The sequence below is a fragment of the Pogoniulus pusillus genome, chromosome 7 (genome assembly GCF_015220805.1).
Source record: "Pogoniulus pusillus isolate bPogPus1 chromosome 7, bPogPus1.pri, whole genome shotgun sequence".
Lineage (NCBI taxonomy): Eukaryota > Metazoa > Chordata > Aves > Piciformes > Lybiidae > Pogoniulus > Pogoniulus pusillus.
Window position 1 is genome coordinate 39,932,205 of NC_087270.1, and position 25,575 is coordinate 39,957,779.

The following is a 25,575-nucleotide window of genomic DNA, read 5'->3' on the forward strand; positions in this document are numbered from 1 at the left end:
ATTTAGCTCTGAAGTTTGGGATGTGAGTGCTTGTTTTGGAGCATTTAGCTCTGGAGTTTGGATGTGAGTGCTTGTTTTGGGGCATTTAGCTCTGAAGTTTGGGATGTGAGTGCTTGTTTTGGGGCATTTAGTTGTGAAGTTTGGGATGTGAGTGCTTGTTTTGGGGCATTTAGCTCTGGAGTTTGGGCTGTGAGTGCTTGTTTTGGGGCATTTAGCTCTGGAGTTTGGATGTGAGTGCTTGTTTTGGGGCATTTAGCTCTGGAGTTTGGGCTGTGAGTGCTTGTTTTGGGGCATTTAGCTCTGAAGTTTGGATGTGAGTGCTTGTTTTGGGGCATTTAGCTCTGGAGTTTGGGCTGTGAGTGCTTGTTTTGGGGCATTTAGCTGTGAAGTTTGGGCTGTGAGTGCTTGTCTTGGGGCACTTAGCTCTGAAGTTTGGGATGTGAGTGCTTGTTTTGGGGCATTTAGCTCTGGAGTTTGGGCTGTGAGTGCTTGTTTTGGGGCATTTAGCTCTGAATTTGGGCTGTGAGTTCTTGTTTTGGGGCATTTAGTTGAGAATTTTGGGATGTGAGTGCTTGTTTTGGGGCATTTAGTTGTGAATTTTGGGCTGTGAGTGCTTGTTTTGGGGCATTTAGTTGTGAAGTTTGGGATATGAGTGCTTGTTTTGGGGCATTTAGCTGTGAAGTTTGGGCTTTGAGTGCTTGTTTTGGGGCATTTAGCTGTGAAGTTTGGGCTGTGAGTGCTTGTTTTGGGGCTTTTAGCTCTGAAGTTTGGGCTGTGAGTGCTTGTTTTGGGGCATTTAGCTCTGGAGTTTGGGCTGTGAGTGCTTGTTTTGGGGCATTTAGTTGTGAAGTTTGGGCTGTGAGTGCTTGTTTTGGGGCATTTAGCTCTGAAGTTTGGATGTGAGTGCTTGTTTTGGGGCATTTAGTTGTGAAGTTTGGATGTGAGTGCTTGTTTTGGGGCATTTAGCTCTGGAGTTTGGACGTTAGTGCTTGTTTTGGGGCATTTAGCTCTGGAGTTTGGGATGTGAGTGCTTGTTTTGGGGCATTTAGTTGTGAAGTTTGGATGTGAGTGCTTGTTTTGGGGCATTTAGCTCTGAAGTTTGGATGTGAGTGCTTGTTTTGGGGCATTTAGCTCTGGAGTTTGGGCTGTGAGTGCTTGTTTTGGGGCATTTAGCTCTGAAGTTTGGATGTGAGTGCTTGTTTTGGGGCATTTAGCTCTGGAGTTTGGATGTGAGTGCTTGTTTTGGGGCATTTAGCTCTGAAGTTGGGATGTGAGTGCTTGTTTTGGGGCACTTAGCTCTGAAGTTTGGGATGTGAGTGCTTGTTTTGGGGCATTTAGTTGTGAAGTTGGGATGTGAGTGCTTGTTTTGGGGCATTTAGCTCTGAAGTTTGGATGTGAGTGCTTGTTTTGGGGCATTTAGCTCTGAAGTTTGGGATGTGAGTGCTTGTTTTGGGGCATTTAGCTCTGGAGTTTGGGCTGTGAGTGCTTGTTTTGGGGCATTTAGCTCTGGAGTTTGGATGTGAGTGCTTGTTTTGGGGCCTTTAGCTCTGGAGTTTGGGCTGTGAGTGCTTGTTTTGGGGCATTTAGCTCTGGAGTTTGGGCTGTGAGTGCTTGTTTTGGGGCATTTAGCTCTGGAGTTTGGATGTGAGTGCTTGTTTTGGGGCATTTAGCTCTGGAGTTTGGGCTGTGAGTGCTTGTTTTGGGGCATTTAGCTCTGGAATTTGGGCTGTGAGTGCTTGTTTTGGGGCACTTAGCTCTGAAGTTTGGGATGTGAGTGCTTGTTTTGGGGCACTTAGCTCTGAAGTTTGGGATGTGAGTGGTTGTTTTGGGGCACTTAGCTCTGAAGTTGGGATGTGAGTGCTTGTTTTGGGGCATTTAGCTGTGAAGTTTGGGCTGTGAGTGCTTGTTTTGGGGCATTTAGCTCTGGAGTTTGGGCTGTGAGTGCTTGTTTTGGGGCATTTAGCTCTGGAGTTTGGATGTGAGTGCTTGTTTTGGGGCATTTAGCTCTGGAGTTTGGATGTGAGTGCTTGTTTTGGGGCATTTAGTTGTGAAGTTTGGGCTGTGAGTGCTTGTTTTGGGGCATTTAGTTGTGAAGTTTGGATGTGAGTGCTTGTTTTGGGGCATTTAGTTGTGAAGTTTGGATGTGAGTGCTTGTTTTGGGGCATTTAGCTGTGGAGTTTGGGCTGTGAGTGCTTGTTTTGGGGCATTTAGCTCTGGAGTTTGGGCTGTGAGTGCTTGTTTTGGGGCATTTAGCTCTGGAGTTTGGGCTGTGAGTGTTTGTTTTGGGCCAATGTGCCTTTGTGGCCAAGAGAGCCAATGGCATCCTGGGGGTCATCAGGAAAAGTGTCACCAGCAGGGCTTGGGAGGTTCTTCTCCCCCTCTACTCTGCCCTGATGAAACCACACCTGGAATACTGTGTCTGGTTTGGGGCTCTCCAGTTGAAGAGAGACAGGGACCTGCTGGAGAGAGTCCAGTGGAGAGCCATGAGGATGACTGGGGGACTTCAGCATGTCCCCTATGAAGAGAGACTGAGAAACCTGGGGCTGTTTAGTCTGAGGAGAGATCTGATCAATGTGTATACTCATCTGAGGAGTGGGTATCAAGTGGCTGGGGCCAATCTCTTTTTGCTGGTCATCAGCAAGAGGATAAGGAGCAATGGCTACAAACTGGAACATAGGAAGTTTCACCTTAACACGAGGAGAAACTTCTTTACAGTGAGGGTGACAGAGCCCTGGAGCAGGCTGCCCAGAGAGGTTGTGGAGTCTCCATCTCTGGAGCCTTTCCAAACCTGTCTGGATGCATCCCTGTGTGGATTACTGTAGGGCACCCTGCCTTGGCAGGGGGGGTTTGACTTAATCATCTCTGGAGGTCACTTGCAGCCTCTAAACTTCTGTGATTCTGTGGTCTTGCTCCAGTGTTGTGTGGACACCCTTGAGAGTTGAAGCTCAATTCAGGTTGCTTGTTGGCTCTGACACAGAGCTCCCTTAATATTCAAGCACTGTGGTTGTCAGGTAGGGTGTGAGGCAGTGGCTTTGCTTTCCTTTCTTCTCACTCACCAGGGGCTCAGGAAAAGAGTTATTTGTCTCTCCATACTGATCAGGGAAATAAGCACTAAAAGAAGGCTGAGCATTTCAGGTCACCTACCCACTCTTCTATTTTACAGGTTTTAAAGTGCTTCTTCACATGAAACCCTAGAGTTTTCCAGCCTTTCATAACAGATAGACTCAAGCTATCTGTCAGGGTCATAAAATGAAGACTATTGTGTCCTGTGTCTGATCTAACAGATAAAGCTGGAACTTGCTTTCACCCTGATCTCTTGAAATAAATAAGGCAAATTGTTGAGAGTGGCATTCAAATGCACCTTCCCTCCCAGCCTCAGGGGTTCTGAGTACATGTTCATAAGTCTTAAATCATAGCAGGGCAGCCCCAACCTGAAAATCAGGTGGTCATGGAATCATAGAATCAAGCAGGGTGGAAGGAGACCTCCAAGCTCAGCCAGTCCAACCTAGCACCCAGCCCTGGCCAAGCAACCAGACCATGGCACTAAGTGCCCCAGCCAGGCTTGGCTTCAACACCTCCAGGCACAGAGACTCCACCACCTCCCTGGGCAGCCCATTCCAATGTCAATCACTCTCTCTGACAACAACTTCCTCCTAACATCCAGCCTAGACCTCCCCTGCCACAACTTGACACTCTGTCCCCTTCTTCTGTTGCTGCTTGCCTGGCAGCAGAGCCCAACCCCACCTGGCTACAGCCTCCCTTCAGGGAGCTGCAGACAGCAATGAGCTCTGCCCTGAGCCTCCTCTTCTGCAGGCTGCACACCCCCAGCTCCCTCAGCCTCTCCTCACAGGGCTCTGCTCCAGGCCCCTCCCCAGCTTCGTTGCCCTTCTCTGGACACCTTCCAGCACCTCAACATCCCTCTTGAATTGAGGAGCCGAGAACTGGACACAGCACTCAAGGGGTGGCCTGAGCAGTGCTGAGCACAGGGGCAGAAGAACCTCCCTTGTCCTGCTGCCCACACTGCTCCTGAGCCAGCCCAGGATGCCATTGGCTCTGCTGCTCACCTGGGCACACTGATGCCTCATGTTCAGCACTGTATATATTCCCCTCTGATACAGCACAGTATATATTCCTCTCTGATACTCTGAAGCTCTTCCAGATGGGTGTGTAAACCAGAAAATCGTTTTTATCTTCTATTTAAGAGCTGCCCATTCAATGTTGCTGTCTCTAAGTGTTGCTGCAAACTGATGTAGCAAGCATGTGATGTCTCAAAGGAAGCTCAGAGGAAAACAGCATTCCAGTGCAGACACCTTTAGAGAGAGAGCAAACAGCTTCTTCCCTACTCTTCCTCCCAAAGCCCCCTGAATACATGTAGTCAGCTCTTTCTGTAGCACCAAGGGGGTTTTATTCCTTTGCAATATGGCAAGCTGTTTCTTCCTTCTTAAATCTAGTTTGATCAGCAGTTATGGCACAGTGTGAGGCTTCTCATAATTCCACTGATGTTGCTGCAAATGATTACTTAGCTCAGTGCATTATCATTACTGTGGACCATCGCTTACAAACATCTGTTGGAACTGACTCAGGTAGAGCTGAGCCTGCCTGCAGGCAGGATGGGTTAGTGATTGGCATTGGAATGGGCTGCCCAGGGAGGTGGTGGAGTCGCCATCCCTGGAGGTGTTCAAGAAAAGCCTGGCTGGGGCACTTAGAAGCATAGAATCACAGAATCAGGCAGGTTGGAAGAGACCTCCAAGCTCAGCCAGTCCAACCTATCCCCCACCCTTGGCCAATCAACCAGACCATGGCACTAAGTGCCTCAGCCAGGTTTGGCTTCAATACCTCCAGGGATGGCAACTCCAGCACCTCCCTGGGCAGCCCATTCCAATGCCAATCACTCTCTCTGACAACAACTTCCTCCTAACATCCAGCCTAGACCTGCCCTGCCACAACTTGAGGCTGTGTCCCCTTCTTCTGTTGCTGCTTGCCTGGCAGCAGAGCCCAACCCCACCTGGCTACAGCCTCCCTTCAGGGAGCTGCAGACAGCAATGAGCTCTGCCCTGAGCCTCCTCTTCTGCAGGCTGCACACCCCCAGCTCCCCGAGCCTCTGCATGGTCTGGTTGATTGGCCAGGGCTGGGTGCTAGGTTGGACTGGATGATCTTGGAGGTCTCATCTGAACTGCTTGATTCCATGATTCCTTTCCTGTTCTGCTTTCATAACACTCTGCTTATTCAGTTGCCTGGCTTCTGCTTTTTTTTCTGTGTCTTCAGCACTGGATGTCATTATCTGCCCCAAATAATCCTTTTCTTTTTGTTATGATGCCCCAATAATGATCTTTTGTCATGTACAATGCCTTACATCTTATTTTCCCCCTCTTTTTTTATCATAATATCATCTGCCTGGGATGTTCTGAGCAAAATGCAACAAGCTATGATAAATCACCTTGTCAAGCTCCACACTAATTCAAGCTGTTGCTGAAGTTACAGATTAAATCCAGCAAGAGGCTTTGTGGGGAAGAAAGGTGGGGGAAGGAATTTGGTTCTTCAGAGCCTGCATCTCTCTTGTGTCTGTAATGAGTGTATGGGTGGGATGAAACGTGGGGGATGTGTCAACCTTGCTGTTGTTCCTAATGAATCAAGAAGCTATTTTGGAGTTTCTCTGTCTCTCAGGAGCTGTTTCCATGTTGCAGTGTTAGATCTGCTTTTTGAATGGCTCTGTCTTTTCAACCTGAACCTGCAGTGCAGCAAAATACATTCAGTTGGGTATGGTGCAGGTTGAAGGGTGAGGAAGACCTGGCTGCAAACTTCAGAGAGCCCTTTGCAGCCTGAGGTTTTACAGCAGCCCCAGAAAGTAAAGACAAAAGCTGGCAGTTGTGCAGGTGTTCTCTCTGTATTTGTTCATTGAATTTTCATAGAATCAGCCAGACTGGAAGAGAGCTCCAAGCTCAGCCAGCCCAACCTAGCACCCAGCCCTGGCCAGTCAACCAGACCATGGCACTAAGTGCCCCAGCCAGGCTTGGCTTCAACACCTCCAGGCACAGAGACTCCACCACCTCCCTGGGCAGCCCTGAGCCTCCTCTGCTGCAGGCTGCACACCCCCAGCTCCCTCAGCCTCTCCTCACAGGGCTCTGCTCCAGGCTCCTCCCCAGCCTTGCTGCCCTTCTCTGGACACCTTCCAGCACCTCAACATCTCTCTTGAATTCAGGAGCCCAGAACTGGACACAGCACTCCAGCTGTGGCCTGAGCAGTGCTGAGCACAGGGGCAGAAGAACCTCCCTTGTCCTGCTGCCCACACTGCTCCTGAGCCAGCCCAGGATGCCATTGGCTCTGCTGCCCACCTGGGCACTGCTGCCTCCTCTGCAGCTCCTCTCTCCCAGCACCCCCAGCTCCCTCTCTGCCTGGCTGCTCTCAGCCACTCTGGCCCCAGCCTGGAGTGCTGCTTGGGGTTGTTGTGGCAAAAGTGCAGAACCCTGCCCTTGGCCTTGTTCAGTCTCATCCCATTGGCCTCTGCCCACCCATGCAGCCTGGCCAGGTCCCTCTGCAGGGCTCTGCTACCCTCCAACAGCTCCACAGCTGCTCCTCGCTTGGTACCTTGTTGCCAAGGACCTCTGAGGGGAAGAAACACCATTCTCTTTTCCTCTTGACCAAGATAACTGGGGGGGCACAAGTGTTCCCAGGACTTTATAAGCAGTCAGCCTGTACATAACTCTAGTGGTAGAATTATCCTTTGTAGTCTGATCAGGCAAAAGGTGAGTTCTTGGAGGAGGTGGAGCATCTGCTCACAAATAAAGAGGGACCACATCAGTGGTGGAGAATGAAGGATTTTGCTTTCAGATGAAAGAAAAAGGCCATAGAAATTCCAAATGTGGGAGCAGGATATGGTCTGTGAGCTCTTCTCTGAGAGAGCAGCCATCTTACACTGCAGTGACTCTCTGGATGGCAGCTTCTCGTGGCAGATGGGTAGGAAAGCTGCCTGGATACTGAGCTGTACATAGAAATTCAAAGCAGAACAGATCCATGATTGCAGATAAAAGAAGTGGCTACAGTTAAAAATAGTCTTCTTCTCAGTTTCCCCTCACCCTTGGTGTAGCAATGTTTCAGTGGTGTAATACATTAGTGGTGAAAATAGCACTCAGAAAGGATATCATCCACAGGAATTAAGAAGCCATTATTTGTGGTGTCTAGGAATTGTTCTGCCCTGGTGAGATCCCACAGGATCACAGCTCAGAGGATGTTAGGGGTTGGAAGGGACCCAAGGAGATCATCCAGTCCAACCGCCCTGCCAGAGCAGGACCACACAATCTAGCTCAGGGCACACAGGAACACATCCAGACAGGCCTTGAAAGGCTCTAGAGAAGGAGACTCCACAACCTCTCTGGGCAGCCTGTGCCAGGGCTCTGGGACCCTTACACTCAAGAAGTTCCCCTTGTGTTGAGCTGGAACCTCCTGTGCTGCAGCTTCCATCCATTGCTGCTTGTCCTATCCCAGGGAGCAGTGAGCAGAGCCTGTCCCCCCCCATCCTGACCCCCAGCCCTCAGATGTTTATAAGCATTGATTAAATCCCCTCTCAGTCTTCTCTTCTCCAGACTAAGCAGCCCCAGGTCCCTCAGCCTCTCCTCATAAGGCAGTGCTCCAGTCCCCTCATCATCCTCGTAGCCCTCCACTGGACCCTCTCCAGCAGATCCCTGTCCCTCTGAAACTGGGGAGCCCAAATCTGAAGGCAGTATTCAAAATGAGGTCTCAGCAGGGCAGAGTAGAGAGCCAAGAGAACCTCCCACCTACAGTGCTGTGTCCTGCTCTGGAGTCCTAAACACAAGAAAGACATGGACCAGTTGTAATGGGGGCTCCAGAGCTGGATGCAGGACTCCAGGTGGGGTCTCAGCAGAGCACAGCAGAGGAGGAGAATCCCCTCCCTGGCCCTGCTGGCCACACTTCTGCTGCTGCAGCCCAGGCTCTGCTTGGCTTTCTGGGCTGCCAGTGCACACTGCTGGCTCCTGCTGAGCTTCTCCTCCAGCAGCACCCCCAAGTCCCTCTGCTCAGGGCTGCTCTCCAGCCACTCACTGCCCAGCCTGCATTTGTGCTTGGCATTGCCTCCACCCAGCTGCAGGACCTTGCCCTTGGTCTTGTTGAACCTCCTGAGCTTGGCTTGTGCCCACCTCTGCAGCCTGTGCAGGTGCCTCTGGATGGATCCCTGCCCTCCAGCCTGGCTGCTGCACCACACAGCTTGGTGTGGGCAGGCAACTTGCTGAGGCTGCACTCAGTGCCTGTGTCCATGGCACCCACAAAGATGTTGAACAAGACTGGTCCCAGGACTGATCCCTGAGGGACTCTGCTTGTCACTGGCCTGCAACTTGGACATAGAGCCATTGACAGCCACTCTTGGGGTGCAGCCACATCAAGCCAGTTCTTTATGCATGTAGTGGTGCAGCCATCAAACCCAGCTTGCAGACCACCGTGTGGTGTGGGGACAGTGTCAAAAAGGCCTTGCTCAGGTCCAGGTAAATGACATCAGTAGCTAGGTCAAGAGGATGGATGTGAGCTGTGTCATAGTATTTAGCCTCTGGGCCACAGAGCAAGTTCAGGTGCATGGAATCATAGAATCATAGAATCAACCAGGTTGGAAGAGACCTGCAAGCTCATCCAGTCCAGCCTAGCACCCAGCCCTATCCAGTCAACCAGACCATGGCACTAAGTGCCTCAGCCAGTCTTTGCTTCAACACCTCCAGGGACAGCAACTCCACCACCTCCCTGGGCAGCCCATTCCAATGCCAATCACTCTATCTGCCAGCAACTTCCTCCTAACATCCAGCCTATACTTTCCCTGGCACAACTTGAGACTGTGCCCCCTTGTTCTGTTGCTGGTTGCCTGGCAGAAGAGCCCACCCCCCACCTGGCTACATTTGCTGAAATACAGGAATTGGTGAGCACAAAGACAGTGTCTCTGACAAAAGAGAGCTTCTTGTAATCATGCTCTGCAGGGGGAGAAAAAATTAGGTTGCTTTTACACACAGTATTAGCAAGAGCAGCATTTGGGTTGAGTTAGCCTGGGTAATAGACAGACTCTGAGCAGGGAAATGCTTGCTTTGAAACACAATTTCAAATCCCATCTTTGCACAGATGCTCTTCTGGGGCCTCTGTTGTGTACTGCCAGATGTGAAAATATCCCTTTGTTCAACAGTTCAACACAGTTTGTTCAACAGACGGTGGCAATTTCCTATCAGATGCACTCAGCTGAGCTCCTCTATAAATTATTGAAATGGCCTGGGATTTCCCTGCCTGAGAGATAACCTCCTTTTATCTCTGCTGTGCACCTAGAGTGGGGGACAGTCATGCTCCCTGTCTCTGTGTCCCTTGGAAGAAAGCTACAGGCAGTGAACTCCTGTTGTTTATGAAATCTCCATCTAAATCCTCCTCTCAACGGGAAGAAACAATCTCCAGGACGTGCTGCAAGGCTCAGCTGTTTCTGTGGGGCCTGTGGGAGACAAATGCCATTGATCAGCATCATTTAGAAGAAGGGAAGGATTGCCCCCCCCCCTCCACTATTCTTCATGGTAAACGAGAGACAATCGTATGTACATCCTGTGCTTCCATCTGGCTGACCTTTTAAATCATGCAACCACAGCAGGCTGGGGTTAGAAGGGACCTCTGGAAATCATCTACTCACCCCCTTGTTAAAGCACAGCCACAGGCAGCAGGTTGTCCAGGATCATGTCATAGAATCATAGAATCAACCAGGTTGGAAGAGACCTCCAAGCTCATCCAGTCCAACCTAGCACCCAGCCCTGGCCAATCAACCAGACCCTGGCACTAATCATAGAATGATAGAATCAAGCAGGTTCGAAGAGACCTCCAAGTTCATCCAGTCCAACCTAGCACCCAGCCCTCAACAAGCAACCAGACCATGGCACTAAGTGCCCCAGCCAGGCTTGGCTTCAACACCTCCAGGCACAGAGACTCCACCACCTCCCTGGGCAGCCCATTCCAATGCCAATCACTCTCTCTGACAACAACTTCCTCCCCACATCCAGCCTAGACCTCCCCTGACACAACTTGAGACTGTGTCTCCTTGGGGGTGACTGGATGATTTCCAGAGGTCCCTTCTTGGACAGGGCTGGGTGCTAGGTTGGACTGGATGATCTTGGAAGTCTCTTCCAGCGTGGTTGATTCTATGATTCTAAGAGCCAAGCCTGTGGTGATGATGTTGGATGAGACTGGACCCAGCCAGTACTGACCCTTGGCAAACATCTCAAGCTCCAAGCCTCCAACTCGACTCAGCACCACTGATCACAACCCATTGAGCTCTGTCTTTCAGCCAGTTCTCACCTTGTTGTGCAAGGCAATGCTTGCACTTGTACATACCCTGCTAACTCCTCCTTCTGTACACACCCCATGCTCTGTGATGCCTTATTCCCTTTGGAGGCTCCTTGGGGCAGAGTCCTCATTATCCTGATGCAAGCCATGCACACCCTTGCTGTTATATCTTGCATGTAAACCCAGGGTTGTCATGGTGATTTGAAAGCCCCTGAAAGCTTCCTGTAATGCAGTTAATCTCCTTCACATAGCTACAGTTATTTAAACTCAATCCCATGCAAGTCACCTTACATGTAATGGCATCCAACCCACTCCTTAGGGAGGAGAATCTGCATAGGCTGCACAGCTGCCTTTGGAGTGTGGAAATATTGTGAGCAGCTGACTGCTTTTGACCTCACCTGACTGCCAGATGCTGGCAGCTGTTCCTAAACTCAGGCAAACAGGCCTCCTCATTTGTAATGTACAGAATCATAGCTTTATTTTTGGGGGTTCAGGGCTCCCAGGCAGGAGAGCCTGTGTCTAGTTGTTAATGACAGCTCAAAGTCCAGCATGAAGCTGCTGTTTTCTCCATGTGCTGTATTTCTTTAATATTCAATGAAGAGACAACTAAAGGAGATGGAAAAACAATAGAGAGAGAAAAAAAACAAATTAATTTTCCCATCCCTTTAGAGATGCTCTGTAGGGAGTAGAGTCACAGAATCAAGCAAAGACTTCCAAGCTCATCCAGTCCAACCTAGCACCCAGCCCTGTCCAGTCAACTAGACCATAGAATCATAGAATCAAGCAGGTTGGAAGAGACCTCCAAGCTCATCCAGTCCAAACTATCCCCCAGCCCTATCCAGTCAGACCATAAAATCATAGAATCATAGAATCAAGCAGGCTGGAAGAGACCTCCAAGCTCAGCCAGTCCAATCTAGCACCCAGCCCTGGCTGTGTAGATCACAGTGGGTATTATCAATGCTGATCAATATCTGAAGGGCAGGGGTCAAGATGATGGGACCAGACTCTTTTCAGTGGTGCCCAGTGATAGGCCAAGGAGCAACAGGTGCACAGAAGGTTCCATCTGAACATGAGTCAAAACTCCTTTCCTGTGAGGCTGACAAAGCACTGCACCACACTGCCCAGAGTGGTTGTGGAGTCTCCTTCTCTGGAGACATTCCTGACATGCCTGGACATTGCAGTTCTGAGTGACCTTGCTGAGTTGGATTAGATGGTTTCCAGAGGTCACTTCCAATCCCACTGCTCTGTGATTCCACCCTCCTCATTAATGACTGAGAAATACTCCATCCATCTCAAGCCTTCATGGCTTTTCATATCATAGAACTGACCAGGTTGGAAGAGACCTCCAAGCTCAGCCAGCCCAACCTAGCACCCAGCCCTGGCCAATCAACCAGACCATGGCACTAAGTGCCCCAGCCAGGCTTGGCTTCAACACCTCCAGGGACAGTGACTCCAGCACCTCCCTGGGCAGCCCATTCCAATGCCAATCACTCTCTCTGACAACAACTTCCTCCTAACATCCAGCCTAGACCTCCCCTGGCACAGCTTCAGACTGTGTCCCCTTCTTCTGTTGCTGCTTGCCTGGCAGCAGAGCCCAACCCCACCTGGCTACAGCCTCCCTGCAGGGAGTTGGAGACAGCAATGAGCTCTTCCCTGAGCCTCCTCTGCTGCAGGCTGCACACCCCCAGCTCCCTCAGCCTCTCCTCATACATTATGGCTCATTTGAACACTATGGCTCTACTTTCAGTTCTTCCAACTGTGCTCAGACAAGTGTTAGCATCAGGCAGAGTTTAATTCTTTCTCTACTGGCCTGGAGCAGCACTGAACAAGTGAAGGCTCTGAACAGATTTCATCCCTCTGTAAATAGTAAGGGGGAATTAGCAGCACTGCTCTTAATTATGTCCTTTGGAACAAAAAGGCAAGCAAAGAAAAAAGAATTACGCTGAAGGAAGATAGGAAGTCTGCAGGATCAGACCAATTTATGGTTAAGAAAAATGAAATGGTGATCCTCCTGTTCAGCAGAAGGCCTCTAAGCCTTCTGGTAAGAGTGGCCTTTTGGGAGCAAGCAGAAAGGTGTGCAGGAGAAGTGGGCTGGGTGGGTACATTGGCCATCGATTTGTTTGTTCTGAGTGTGTCAGAAGAGAGGCTCTTAGCTATCAAAAGGGCAAACTGCTGGCCTCTGGCTTGGTTTGTTCTGCTTTTCTCCTGTGAGGCCTCTGAGGACAGAGGAAGGATTAAATAATTGGAAGAAAAAAACCTACCAAGCCAAGAAGGCAACTTTTTGTTCCCTGCTCTGATTGTTTTAATCCTTTTGGTTTTGATTGAGGGATGAATCTTCCCTTTCAAGGAGAAGGGAGATACACAGTGCTCTGTGCTGCTCTCTCATCCTTTCCTGGTGGCAGGGAACAAAACTTACACCCCATACACAGCAACTCCATACAGAGCAACTCCATACACAACAATTCCATATACAACAACTCCATACACAACAACTCCTTACACAACAATTCCATATACATCTCCATATACAACTCCTTACACAACAACTCCATATACAACTCCATACACAACAACTCCATACACAACAACTCCTTACACAACTCCATATACAACTCCATACACAACAACTCCATATACAACAACTCCATACACAACAACTCCTTACACAACAACTCCATACACAACAACTCCTTACACAACAACTCCATACACAACAACTCCTTACACAAAAACTCCCTACACAACAACTCCATACACAACAACTCCTTACACAACAACTCCCTACACAACAACTCCATACACAACAATTCCATATACAACAACTCCGTACACAACAATGCCATACACAGCAACTCCATATACCACTCCAAGCAGTGCTACAGGCTGGGGACAGAGTGGCTGTGAGCAGCCAGGCAGAGAGGGAGCTGGGGGTGCTGGGAGAGAGGAGCTGCAGAGGAGGCAGCAGTGCCCAGGTGGGCAGCAGAGCCAATGGCATCCTGGGCTGGCTCAGGAGCAGTGTGGGCAGCAGGACAAGGGAGGTTCTTCTGCCCCTGTGCTCAGCACTGCTCAGGCCACACCTGGAGTGCTGTGTCCAGTTCTGGGCTCCTTCATCTTCAAGAGAGATGTTGAGGTGCTGGAAGGTGTCCAGAGAAGGGCAATGAAGCTGGTGAGGGGCCTGGGGCAGAGCCCTGTGAGGAGAGGCTGAGGGAGCTGGGGGTGTGCAGCCTGCAGCAGAGGAGGCTCAGGGCAGAGCTCATTGCTGTCTGCAGCTCCCTGCAGGGAGGCTGTAGCCATGTGGGGTTGGGCTCTGCTGCCAGGTACCCAGCAAGAAAACAATGGGACAGTCAAGTTGTGCCAGGGGAGGTCTAGGCTGGATGTTGTTAGGAAGTTGTTGTCAGAGAGAGTGATTGGCATTGGAATGGGCTGCCCAGGGAGGTGGTGGAGTCTCTGTGCCTGAAGGTGTTGAAGCAAAGCCTGGCTGAGGGACTTAGTGCCATGGTCTGGTTGACTGTCTAAGGCTGGGTGCTAGGTTTGACTGGATGAGCTTTGTGGCCCTTCTCTGGGCCCTCTGCAGCCTGCCCACATCTCTTTTTGACAGCATACCTATAGCACACATGCAGATGTGATCCTCTGAAAAACAAACTCTCTCAGGAGTACTCAGCAGCCAGATCCTACCCTGAGTTTCCTGTAGCAGGCATGACCCTCAGCTCCAGTTACTGCCCTAGAGCAGCAGTCATCTGCTGTGCCTCCTCTGCATGCACTCTCATCTTGTTACCTCTGCATGGAGGAGTGAGAAAGTGAGGAAAAGCAGCAGGAATCTCAAAGGCAGGCAGCTTTGCCACATCAAAACAGAGCTCTGTAATCCTCCCAAGATCCAGTGTCTTGAGCCTAACTTCATGCTGCAAGTGATTTCTCTGGGCACACTTCTCTGGAAGCATCATACGTGGTTGTTGCACATGAGATCTGTAGGATGACTTGGAGGGAGTTCTCCAGTGGCCTTTAGGTGTTGTGCTTCTCTAGTGGCACGTAGGGAAGGAGAAAGCTCTGGGAATTTGCTTTGGAGCAGATCCACAAAGGAGGAGAGAAGGTGGGGAAGAGCTAATTCTCACAGTCTATGAGGGAGGCTGAATGATTAGTGGAGTCACTTAGAGCTTGTAGTTACGTGGTGCAGCTAACTGGGTTTGTGACCTCTCAGCTGGTGGAAGTCCCAGCAGCACATAAAGGCTTCTGCAACTCTGAGCTACCTTGTGTCACAGTTTTGCCTTCATGGAATCATAGAATTAACCAGGGTGGAAGAGACCTCCAAGACCATCCACTCCAACCTAGGACCCAGCCCTGGCCAGTCAACCAGACCATGGCACTAAGTGCCCCAGCCAGGCTTGGCTTCAACACCTCCCTGGGCAGCCCATTCCAATGCCAATCACTCTCTCTGCCAACAGCTTCCTCTTAACATCCAGCCCAGACCTCCTCTGGCACAGCTTGACGCTGTGTCCCCTTGTTCTGTTGCTGCTTGCCAGGCAGAAGAGCCCAACCCCACCTGGCTACAATATCTCTAGATACTTCTGGAGAAGACAACAGGCTGAAGTGTCCTTGCTGGGCAAGCTATCAGATCCATAATCTGGGAACTCAGTAGTGTACAAACAGAGGTAACAGAGGACATCTTGGGACTTCCCATACCCAGCCCAATTTACTACTCCAGGTATAGCCTGAATGTTTCAGGTTGGGTCCAGGCAAGAATTTGGTCAGGATGAATTCTCTGCTGAATGCTTTCAGGCTTGGGGGCTCTTGTCCCCAGAGTAGCAGATGAGCAAGCTCCTACTGCACTCTTACAGCCTCTCTAAAACTGTCTCTGGGTGGATGGTTGGGGAGTTTGATCTCACAGGCATTACTGACAGTGTTACTGCAGGGCAATTCAGATGCAGCTTGAGTCTTACTTGGAGGCATGTCTTCAGTCATATTAATCCTCCTAAAAGAGAAAGGTCAACATAAATGAAATAAGAAGTCATTTTGCTTCTCACTGGGAGCCATACAGCACAGCAGTAAAAAGAAGTTGCTGAACAGTCACTAAAATATGACAGAGATGAGAGTTTAAAGGGTCCAGTAACTTAAGAGAACTCCATTCAGTATCTTGTCCCACTGGTACAACACTGGAAGATCAACTGAAGGTCACAATTATGGGTTGAGACATGTGTGGTACTGAGCTATGTGGTGACTGCTTCTAATGTTGTGAGTGATGCCTCAAAATGACTTCTTGTTAAAAGATCCTATTTTTCTGTCTAGCTCTGAATCCAGACCATTCCCCTATGGGCAGGGAGATCCTGCAGCTGGGTTGGGGCAGTGCTAAGCACAAATGCAGGCTGGGCAGTGAGTGGCTGGAGAGCAGCCCTGAGGAGAGGGACTTGGGGGTGCTGCTGGAGGAGAAGCTCAACAGGAGCCAGCAGTGTGCACTTGCAGCCCAGAAAGCCAAGCAGAGCCTGGGCTGCAGCAGCAGCAGTGTGGCCAGCAGGGCCAGGGAGGGGATTCTCCTCCTCTGCTCTGCTCTGCTGAGACCCCACCTGGAGTACTGCATCCAGTTCTGGAGCCCCTGGGACAAGAGGGCTGTGGAGATGCTGGAGTGTGTCCAGAGCAGGGCCAGGAGGATGCTGAGAGGCTGCAGCAGCTCTGCTGTGAGCACAGACTGAAAGAGTTGGGGCTGTGCAGGCTGGAGCAGAGGAGGCTCCCAGGTGACCTTCTTGTGGCCTTCCAGGACCTGAAGATGAGTCAGCAGTGTTCCTCAGGGCTGTGCTTCAGGCCCCTCACCAGCTTCATTGCCCTTCTCTGGACACCTTCCAGCACCTCAACATCTCTTTTGAATGGAGGAGACCAGAACTGGACACAGCGCTCCAGGGGTGACACAGCCTGAGCAGTGCTGAGCACAGGGGCAGAAGAACCTCCCTTGTCCTGCTGCCCACACTGCTCCTGAGCCAGCCCAGGATGCCATTGGCTCTGCTGCCCACCTGGGCACTGCTGCCTCAGCTTCAGCTCCTCTCTCCCAGCACCCCCAGCTCCCTTTCTTCCTGGCTGCTCTCAGCCACTCTGGCCCCAGCCTGTAGTGCTGCTTGGGGTTGTTGTAGCCAAAGTGCAGAACCCTGCCCTTGGCCTTGTTCAATCTCATCCCATTGGGCTCTTTCTGTTTCTTGTTCTCTCATCTTGTTTTTCGTTGTGGTCTCTAGCAGAGCCATCTCAGGCTGCTGTGGAATGCAAAGATGAGTGAAAGACTGCAGGAAAAAAATTCTTTAAGAAACAGTATGCAGTGATCTGATGAAAGATGACAACATAATTAATATCCTCAAGAAGGCAGAGGTAAAGCTCTATGAGCCTTGCATTTCTCATTTCCTGACATTTGAGTGCTTAACTGTGCATATTTAATGTTGTATTAAAACAAAGGAGAGGTGCATGCTGTAAGCAAACAGTCCCCTTCCTGCTGCTTGAGGTTATTGAATTATTGCATGGAAGCTGCACTGTTGTGATGATATCTGCATGATGTGAGTTGAAGTGACATCAGCTCTGAGCCACATCTGTAATTATCATACCCTGTTAGTAAAGCTGGCCCCATGGTTTTTAATCCAGTAGCAGAGTATGTGCTGCTCTTGGTCAGATGCTGACTAAATGGAGTCATAGAATCACAGAATGATTAAGGTTGGAACAGAGCTTTAGGATACTGTGATACTGTGATCATCAAGTCCAACCATCACCCAACTACAGTGACCACTGAACTATATCTCAAAGCACCACATCCCAGGCAAGCAGAAGCAGAACAAGGGGACACAGTCTGAAGCTCTGCCAGGGGAGGTCTAGGACAAGCTTCTAAAGGCTGCTTGGAAAGCTACACTATTATCATGTGAACAAAACACCACAGCCTTTCCAGGACAACATGGAGTAAGGAGAGGCTTAGATGCTGTATTTGAGATACTATATTTTAGATGCTACATTCCAGATACTGGAAGGTGTCCAGAGAAGGGCAACAAAGCTGGTGAGGGGCCTGGAGCAGAGCCCTGTGAGGAGAGGCTGAGGGAGCTGGGGGTGTGCAGCCTGCAGCAGAGGAGGCTCAGGGCAGAGCTCATTGCTGTCTGCAGCTACCCGAAGGGAGGCTGTAGCCAGGTGGGGTTGGGCTCTGCTGCCAGGCAAGCAGCAAGAGAAGAAGGGGACACAGTGTCAAGTTGTGGCAGGGGAGGTCTAGGCTGGATGTTGTTAGGAAGTTGTTGTCAGAGAGAGTGATTGGCATTGGAATGGGCTGCCCAGGGAGGTGGTGGAGTCTCTGTGCCTGGAGGTGTTGAAGCCAAGCCTGGCTGGGGCACTTGGTGCCATGGTCTGGTTGCTTGGCCAGGGCTGGGTGCTAGGTTGGGCTGGCTGAGCTTGGAGGTCTCTTCCAACCTGCTTGATTCTATGAAGAAAAGAAGCCTGTGGGGAGACCTTTTTGCAGTCTTTCAGTGTTTAGAGAGGGCCTGCAGGAAAGACAAGGACAATCTTTTTTGGCAGGGCCTCTTGTGACAGGACAAAAGCTGATGGTTTTTACCCAAAAAAGGAGAGATTCAGACTGCAAGGAATAAAAATTGTTGGGAAAGGTAGTGAGACACTGGCACAGGTTGCCCAGAAAGGTCATAGATGCCCCATCCCTAAAAGCATTCTAGGTCAGATTGGCCAGGACTCTCAGCAACCTGATAGAGATGAAGCTGTCCCTGCTGACTGCAGGGGGGATTGGACCAGATGACCTTTAAAAGGTCCTTTCCAGCCCCAACTGTTCTATGATTCTTGGAGGCTTCTAAATAAGAAAGACTGAGATGGCCTCATGAAATCTTCTGGTGTCACAAGGAATAAAGCAGAGCTCCCTTGAAGTAATTACAGGTGAGTGGACCACAGTACTCTTAACAAATGTGGTTCCATTAGGGCATTTTCCATCCCCTTCTCTCTTATAAATCTGGATGCTTTATTGATTCAGAGCTAAATCAAGTATCTGCCATCACTACATTCTCTTCTTCCACCCCCAGCTGGCATTTCATGCAGCACATAGTGCAGTTTTCTTACTGAACAGAAGTCTTTTCATCTACTGGAAAGCAGAGAAATGCCATAGGTGACATAGTTTAGCAGCATTTAACACATTAAGGAGCTCTCTGAACTGCTGCAGATGGAAACCAGAGAGTCCTGTATGCATATTGAAACTACAAGAGAACACATTTTCCTTTCTGCAATGAGCACTGCAGCTTAAAGAGATCAGAAACTTGGATTGAGAAAGGATTCCCTACTTAGATCTAATCTAGTTCCTTCTTATTTTGGGTAACTATCACATCAAATCCTTCCCACAAATGAATTGAGTCCCATTTAACATCTAGTGAGGGTTTTTTTTTCTCTCAGCAGTTCCCATTGGGATGCTATTTCCTAACTTAATCTATCTGAGAGGGGAAAAAAAAGCTACTTTTTCTCCCCCCACCCAGTTTTATTTAGTTATTTAATTTGCAGCCTGCACTTCTTCCTGCCCAGTTCAGCCACCTCTGTGTTTCAGATCCTCTCTCAATCCCTGTCCACATCTACTGGTTGCTCATTGGCCTTGGACAGAGGATAAAAAAGCTGCAGAAGACTAGGATGGCATGGGATGACAATGATTGTTTGGCAGGTGGTGCAGCTGCTTTAAAAGAAAGCTGTCATTGTTGCCTGTTGGACTAAGCCTTTGTGCCAACAGCTGTAAAATCACAGAACCATAGAATCAAGCAGGTTGGAAGAGACCTCCAAGCTCATCCAGCCCAACCTAGCACCCAGCTTGGCCAATCAACCAGACCATGGCACTAAGTGATAGAATCATAGAATCATAGAATCAAGCAGGTTGGAAGAGACCTCCAAGCTGATCCAGCCCAAACTAGCACCCAGCCCTGGCCAATCATGGCAAAACAAAGCTGATCATAGATTATCTGGGATCTTTATTGATGACCTGGTCATGCCCAGAGAGTGGTGGTGAATGGTGCCACATCCAGTTGGAAGCTGCCACCAGTGGTGTACTCCAGAGATCAGTGCTCGTCTCAGTCCTGTTCAGTGTCTTTAATGGTGATCTGGAGCAGGGGATTGAGTCCAGCATCAGTAAGTTTGCAGATGACACCAAGCTAGGAGCAGCTGTGGAGCTGTTGGAGGGTAGGAGAGCCCTGCAGAGGGACCTGGCCAGGCTGGATGGGTGGCAGAAGCCAATGGGATAGGATTGAAAAAGGCCAAGGGCAGGGTTCTGCACTTTGGCCACAACAACCCCAAGCAGCAGTACAGGCTGGGGCCAGAGTGGCTGAGAGCAGCCAGGCAGAGAGGGAGCTGGGGGTGCTGGGAGAGAGGAGCTGAAGCTGAGGCAGCAGTGCCCAGGTGGGCAGCAGAGCCAATGGCATCCTGGACTGGCTCAGGAGCAGTGTGGGCAGCAGGGCAAGGGAGGTTATTCTGCCCCTGTGCTCAGCACTGGTCAGGCTGTGTCACCCCTTGAGTGCTGTGTCCAGTTCTGGGCCCCTCAATTCAAGAGAGATGTTGAGGTGCTGGAAGTTGTCCAGAGAAGGGCAATGAATCTGGTGAGGGGCCTGGAGCACAGCCCTGTGAGGAGAGGCTGAGGGAGCTGGGGGTGTGCAGCCTGCAGCAGAGGAGGCTCAGGGCAGAGCTCATTGCTGTCTGCAGCTGCCTGCAGGGAGGCTGTAGCCAGGTGGGGTTGGGCTCTGCTGCCAGGCAGGCAGCACCAGAAGAAGGGGACAGAGTGTCAAGTTGTGGCAGGAGAGGTCTAGGCTGGATGTTGTTAGGAAGTTGTTGTCAGAGAGAGTGATTGGCATTGGAATGGGCTGCCCAGGGAGGTGGTGGAGTCACCGTGCCTGGAGGTGTTCAAGAACAGACTCAGTGCCATGGTCTGGTTGATTGGATAGGGCTTGGTGCTAGGTCAGACTGGAGGAGCTTGGAGGTCTCTTTCCACCTGGTTGATTCTATGATTTTAGGGAAGAATTTTCCCTAATGCCCATCTTATACTTCCCACAGCACAGCCTGAGGCTGTTTGCTCTTGTCCTGTCACTTGTTATTTGGGAGAAGAGAACAGCCCCAAGCTCACTACAATCTGCCACATGGACAGCAAGGGTAAGGCTGCAGATTCTCTGGTGTGGTACAGGTATTTGGATGGAGCAAGAGGATGGAGCAAATGGGTTTAGAGTGAAGTATAACTTCCTGCTGGCCCAGAGCAGGACTGGGGGGCCACTCTCAGAAGACTGTAGATAGGCAGGTCCAAGTGGCTTGACAAAAAAGCTCACTTTGATATCCCATTTTCCTCCAAAATCTTGACAAGTCAGCAGCCTGCCAGGACTCACTCTGAGGCAGACTGATGCACATTGTGGTTCAGAGCTCATTAACAGCAGAGACCAGCTCATAATTCTTGTAGATATCATGGAGGTAGTACTCACTGAAGGGCTTAGCTGCAAATACCATTTAATGGCAGAAGATTGATGTAAATAGCAGACCAAGTGTCATCAAAACAAAAGATGTCTTCAGACTGCTCACCCAAGCTCAATGTCAGCAGCAGATGAGTTAATGGAGGAATGTTTTAAGCTGCTTGATAATGTACAAGTGAAAAAAAACCCAACCCAACAGCACAACGATGCTAATATGGAATGGATTAAGAGATGCACAGAAATAGCCCCTGAAAATGCTGTGTAAAGAAAATAATCAGTGATACAAACAACCCACAAAGGGAATACTGCAGACAGTCACACCAGCAGGCTGCTGGGATGCACCTTGCCAAGAGAGGGAATGCTTGACCTGCTTCTCTCTCCTAGAGATTTCTTTGGATCATAGAATCAACCAGGTTGGAAGAGACCTCCAACACCATCCACTCCAACCTAGCACCCAGCCCTTCCAGTGGCCTTCTTGTTGCCTTCCAGGATCTGAAGGGGGCTACAAAAGAGCTGGGGAGGGACTTTTGAGGCTGTCAGGGAGTGCCAGGAGTGGGGGGAATGGAGCAAAGCTGTAGGTGGGAAGAGTCAGAGTGGAGGTGAGGAGGAAGTTGTTGAGCAGGAGAGTGGTGAGAGGCTGGACTGGGTTGCCCAGGGAGGTGTTTGAGGCCCCATGGCTGGAGGTGTTTGAGGCCAGGCTGGCTGAGGCTGTGTGCAGCCTGCTCTAGGGTAGGGTGTCCCTGGGCATGGCAGGGGGCTTGGAACTGGCCCTTCTCCAGACACCTTCCAGCACCTCAACATCTCTCTTGAATTGAGGAGCCCAGAACTGGACACAGCACTCAAGGGGTGTCCTGAGCAGTGCTGAGCACAGGGGCAGAAGAACCTCCCTTGTCCTGCTGCCCACACTGCTCCTGAGCCAGCCCAGGATGCCATTGGCTCTGCTGCCCACCTGGGCACTGCTGCCTCATCTGCAGCTCCTCTCTCCCAGCACCCCCAGGGCCCTCTCTGCCTGGTTGCTCTCAGCCACTCTGGCCCCAGCCTGGAGTGCTGCTTGGGGTTGTTGTGGCCAAAGTGCAGAACCCTGCACTTGGCCTTGTTCAATCTCACCCCACTGGCCTCTGCCCACCCATGCAGCCTGGCCAGGTCTCTCTGCAGGGCTCTCCTACTCTCCAAGGGCAGGGTAGTACTGAAAGAACTGAAAGGCTGCAAAAAGGCCTTCCCAGAGCCTTCTCCAGGCTGAATAACACCAACTCTTCCACCTTGTCCTTATGGCAGAGGTTTTGCAGCCTTCGGATCCCTTCTGTGGCCCTGCTTGACTGCCTGCTTGCTGGAAACCAGTCCCAGATTCAAAGGAAACTCATTCCTCATTCTTGTCTTCTCTTTGCCTGCACTGGGAGCACAGGAGCAGTTAAATCCTTCCCTTTTCATCCTGCACACACAGAGCCCAACACACCACTTTATATGATGTGTCTGCTTGGCAACTCATGAGAGATTTGCTGGCATGTGGGAGAGACCTGCAGGAGTCAAGTGCAGCATTAATGTAAGCTCCCAGTGGCTTAGAGGGAAGCTCATTACTGACCTGGCTTGTGTGTCTTGTTCATTTACAGGAACACTTTAAATATTTAATCCATCTCTCATTCTTTCCTGTGATGGACCATTTTGCCTCAATTGATTCTTCTTTTTGTTTTGGGGGAGGGCAGGGCTGGTTGGAATGCATTTATGTTAGTGGAATTCTATAAATTACACTCATTAAGAGGCCAGATGCAAGAGGCCAACCTGGAATTAGTGTAAGCTTTGGATTGTGTTTTCTGCCCCAGGTTCTCGAAGCACTTCAGAGGCTCTCACTAGATAAAAGTGAAGAGCAAAGCTCTGCTGAAAGTTAAAATATTTCCTTCAGTTCCCAGGAGTTGCTGCTTGGAAGGTTTTGCTGCAGAGGTAATAGGATGGTGAGTGTGGGGCAGGCTGGGGATGGAGTCTACCTGGACTTCAGCAAAGCCTTTGGCACCAACTGCCACAAGAAGCTCCTGGCACAGCTGGCAGCTCGTGGCGTGGGCATAGTCACTCTGGTATGGGTCAAGAACTGGCTGGAGGGCTGGGCCCAGAGAGTGGTGGTGAATGGTGCCACATCCAGTTGGAAGCTGGCACAAGTGGTGTGCCCCAGGGACCAGTGCTGGGCACAGTCCTGTTCAATATCTTTATTGATGATCTGGAGCAGGGGATTGAGTCCAGCATCAGTAAGTTTGCAGATGACACCAAGCTAGGAGCAGCTGTGGATCTGTTGGAGGGTAGGAGAGCCCTGCAGAGGGACCTGGCCAGGCTGGATGGGTGGGCAGAGGCCAATGGGATGAGACTGAACAAGGCCAAGGGCAGGGTTCTGCACTTTGGCCACAACAACCCCAAGCAGCACTACAGGCTGGGGACAGAGTGGCTGAGAGCAGCCAGGCAGAAAGGGACCTGGGGGTACTGGTGGAGAGTAGGCTGAAGATGAGGCAGCAGTGCCCAGGTGGGCATGAGAGCCAATGGCATCCTGGGCTGGCTCAGGAGCAGTGTGGGCAGCAGGACAAGGGAGGTTCTTGTGTCCCTGTCCCTCCCCTCAGGACTGCTCTCTTTATAGAATCATAGAATCAACCAGCTTGGAAGAGACCTCCAAGCTCAGCCACTCCAACCTAGCACCCAGCCCTGGCCAATCAACCAGACCATGGCACTAAGTGCCTCATCCAGTCTTTATTTTTATTGATCAGCCAAGAACCACTTGAGTATTTCAGATGTGCATTTAAAACCATCTTGTGTCATCCCATTTTGCCCTGTGAATCTCAAATCTACCTGCCCACAGTTAGCTGAAATCACAAACTAAAAGAATCACCCCCAAACCTGTCCTGTTCCCTGGTAGCTTAGCACAAAGCATCCCCAAGTGTTCCTCTTCAGATGACAGTGATCCACTGCAGAAGAAATGGAAAGGCAGGTTCAGGGGGGAGCAGGAGCAGGGTGTTTCTGTGGGGGGGATGATCTGCTTTTCAACACAGTGCTTGGCAATACTGTCCATTATTTCACACACAAAGTGTCCAGCCTTTGAACTCAGAAGCTGGTATCACCCAGTTATTAAGGGCCAGTGCCTGTCTGGCACCATTTATGCTATTACAACTTAAGCAAGAATTTGAGTAGCAGGCTCTGAATACAGTTAAACTGCAGAGACAAACTCTGCTGGTGTCATTACTGATGGTGTGTGTCCTTGCTCCAAGTGCTGTGTTTCAAGGAGAGAAGCATTCATTCAGTCACCCACTGCTGACTTTTCTTGGCACCCTTCATTTCAGTTCAGTTTGGTAAGCAGTGGAGTCTTGAATGAGGATGCAACATTTCAATTACTCATCTCTTTTCTTTCCTGGAAGCTGTCAAGGGAGAAGAGCTGTGATTGTAATTGAAAATATCCCCAGAAAGCCTCAAAATTAATATAACTGAAATTAAAATCTTAGTCTTTAACTGCTGTTAGGTTTCACCTTGAAAAAAATCACTCCTGGCTTTCAGAGGCTGGCATGACCAGTAATAGTCATTTCTGAGCATGCAGCAGGGCCTGACCATTCGTTTGCCAGTGTGGGCACAAAGAAATAACCCACAGAAAGCTCAGGCTTCCAATTGCAGATTTGATTTGCTTTGACCTGGAGTCACCCTCAGAAATGTTGGTATCTAACTGAGCTACCAAGCACAGGAAACAGGCTGCAGCTGGAGAAGTGTGGCCAGCAGGTGGAGGGAGGTGATTCTGCCCCTCTACTCTGCTCTGCTGAGACCCCACCTGGAATAGAATCATAGAATCATAGAATCAAGCAGGTTGGAAGAGACCTCCAAGCTCATCCAGCCCAACCTAGCACCCAGCCCTATCCAGTCAACCAGACCATGGCACTAAGTGCCTCATCCAGTCTTTTCTTGAAGACCCCCAGGGACAGTGCCTCCACCACCTCCCTGGGCAGCCCATTCCAATGGGAAATCACTCTCTCTGTGAAGAACTTCTTCCTGCATCCAGTTCTGGAGCCCCCATTACAAGAGGAATGTGGAGATGCTGGAGTGTGTCCAGAGAAGGGCCACAAGGATGCTCAGAGGGATGATGACTCCACCAGGTAGCCTGTTGCAGGGCTTGACAGTGCTTTTGAACCTCCCCTGACACACCTTGAGGCCATTTCCTCTTGTCCTATTGCTCAGGGATGGTCTTGGAGGTCTCTTCCCACCTGGTTGATTCTATGATTCTATAACTCCTCTTATCCTATGCTCCTCCCCTGACTCACCTTGAGGCCATTTCCTCTTATCCTATTACTCATGGATGATCTTGGAGGTCTCTTCCAACCTGGTTGATTCTATGATTCTATAACTCCTCTTATCTTATGCTCCTCTCCTGACACACCTTGAGGCCATTTCCTCTTATCATATTGCTGATGGATGATCTTGGAGGTCTCTTCCAACCTGGTTGAGTCTATGATTCTATGGTTCTATAACTGCCAAGTCACCACTAAACCACATCCCTCAGCACCACATCTACAGGGAAGGGATGAGGACTCCACCAGGCAGCCTGTTGCAGGGCTTGACAGTGCTTTTGAACCTCCTCTGACTCACCTTGAGGCCATTTCCTCCTATCCTATTGCTCATGGATGATCTTGGAGGTCTCTTCCCACCTGGTTGATTCTATGATTCTATAACTGCCAAGTCACCACATCTACAAATCTTTTGAATCCCTCCAGTACTTTTGAACCTCCCCTGACTCACCTTGAGGACATTTCCTCTTATCCTATTGCACAGAAAGAGTGATTTGCCATTGGAATGGGCTGCCCAGGGAGGTGGTGGAGTCACCATGCCTGGA

General features: G+C 50.2%; 1 protein-coding gene across 6 annotated transcripts in view; it reads left to right on the forward strand.

Annotated features, from left to right (window-relative positions):
* The window catches only part of MSRA (methionine sulfoxide reductase A), a 471,584-nt gene that overhangs the window by 287,255 nt on the left and 158,754 nt on the right, over window positions 1-25,575 (forward strand). The window contains exon 6 of one of the 6 annotated variants that reach the window (XM_064146681.1): window positions 16,518-16,647. The exons of the other annotated variants lie outside the window; for them this stretch is intronic. Coding sequence (XP_064002751.1) covers window positions 16,518-16,601 — 84 coding nt within the window. The 3' untranslated portion in view covers window positions 16,602-16,647. The remainder of the gene's footprint in view (window positions 1-16,517; window positions 16,648-25,575) is intronic. 6 annotated transcript variants of the gene reach the window in all.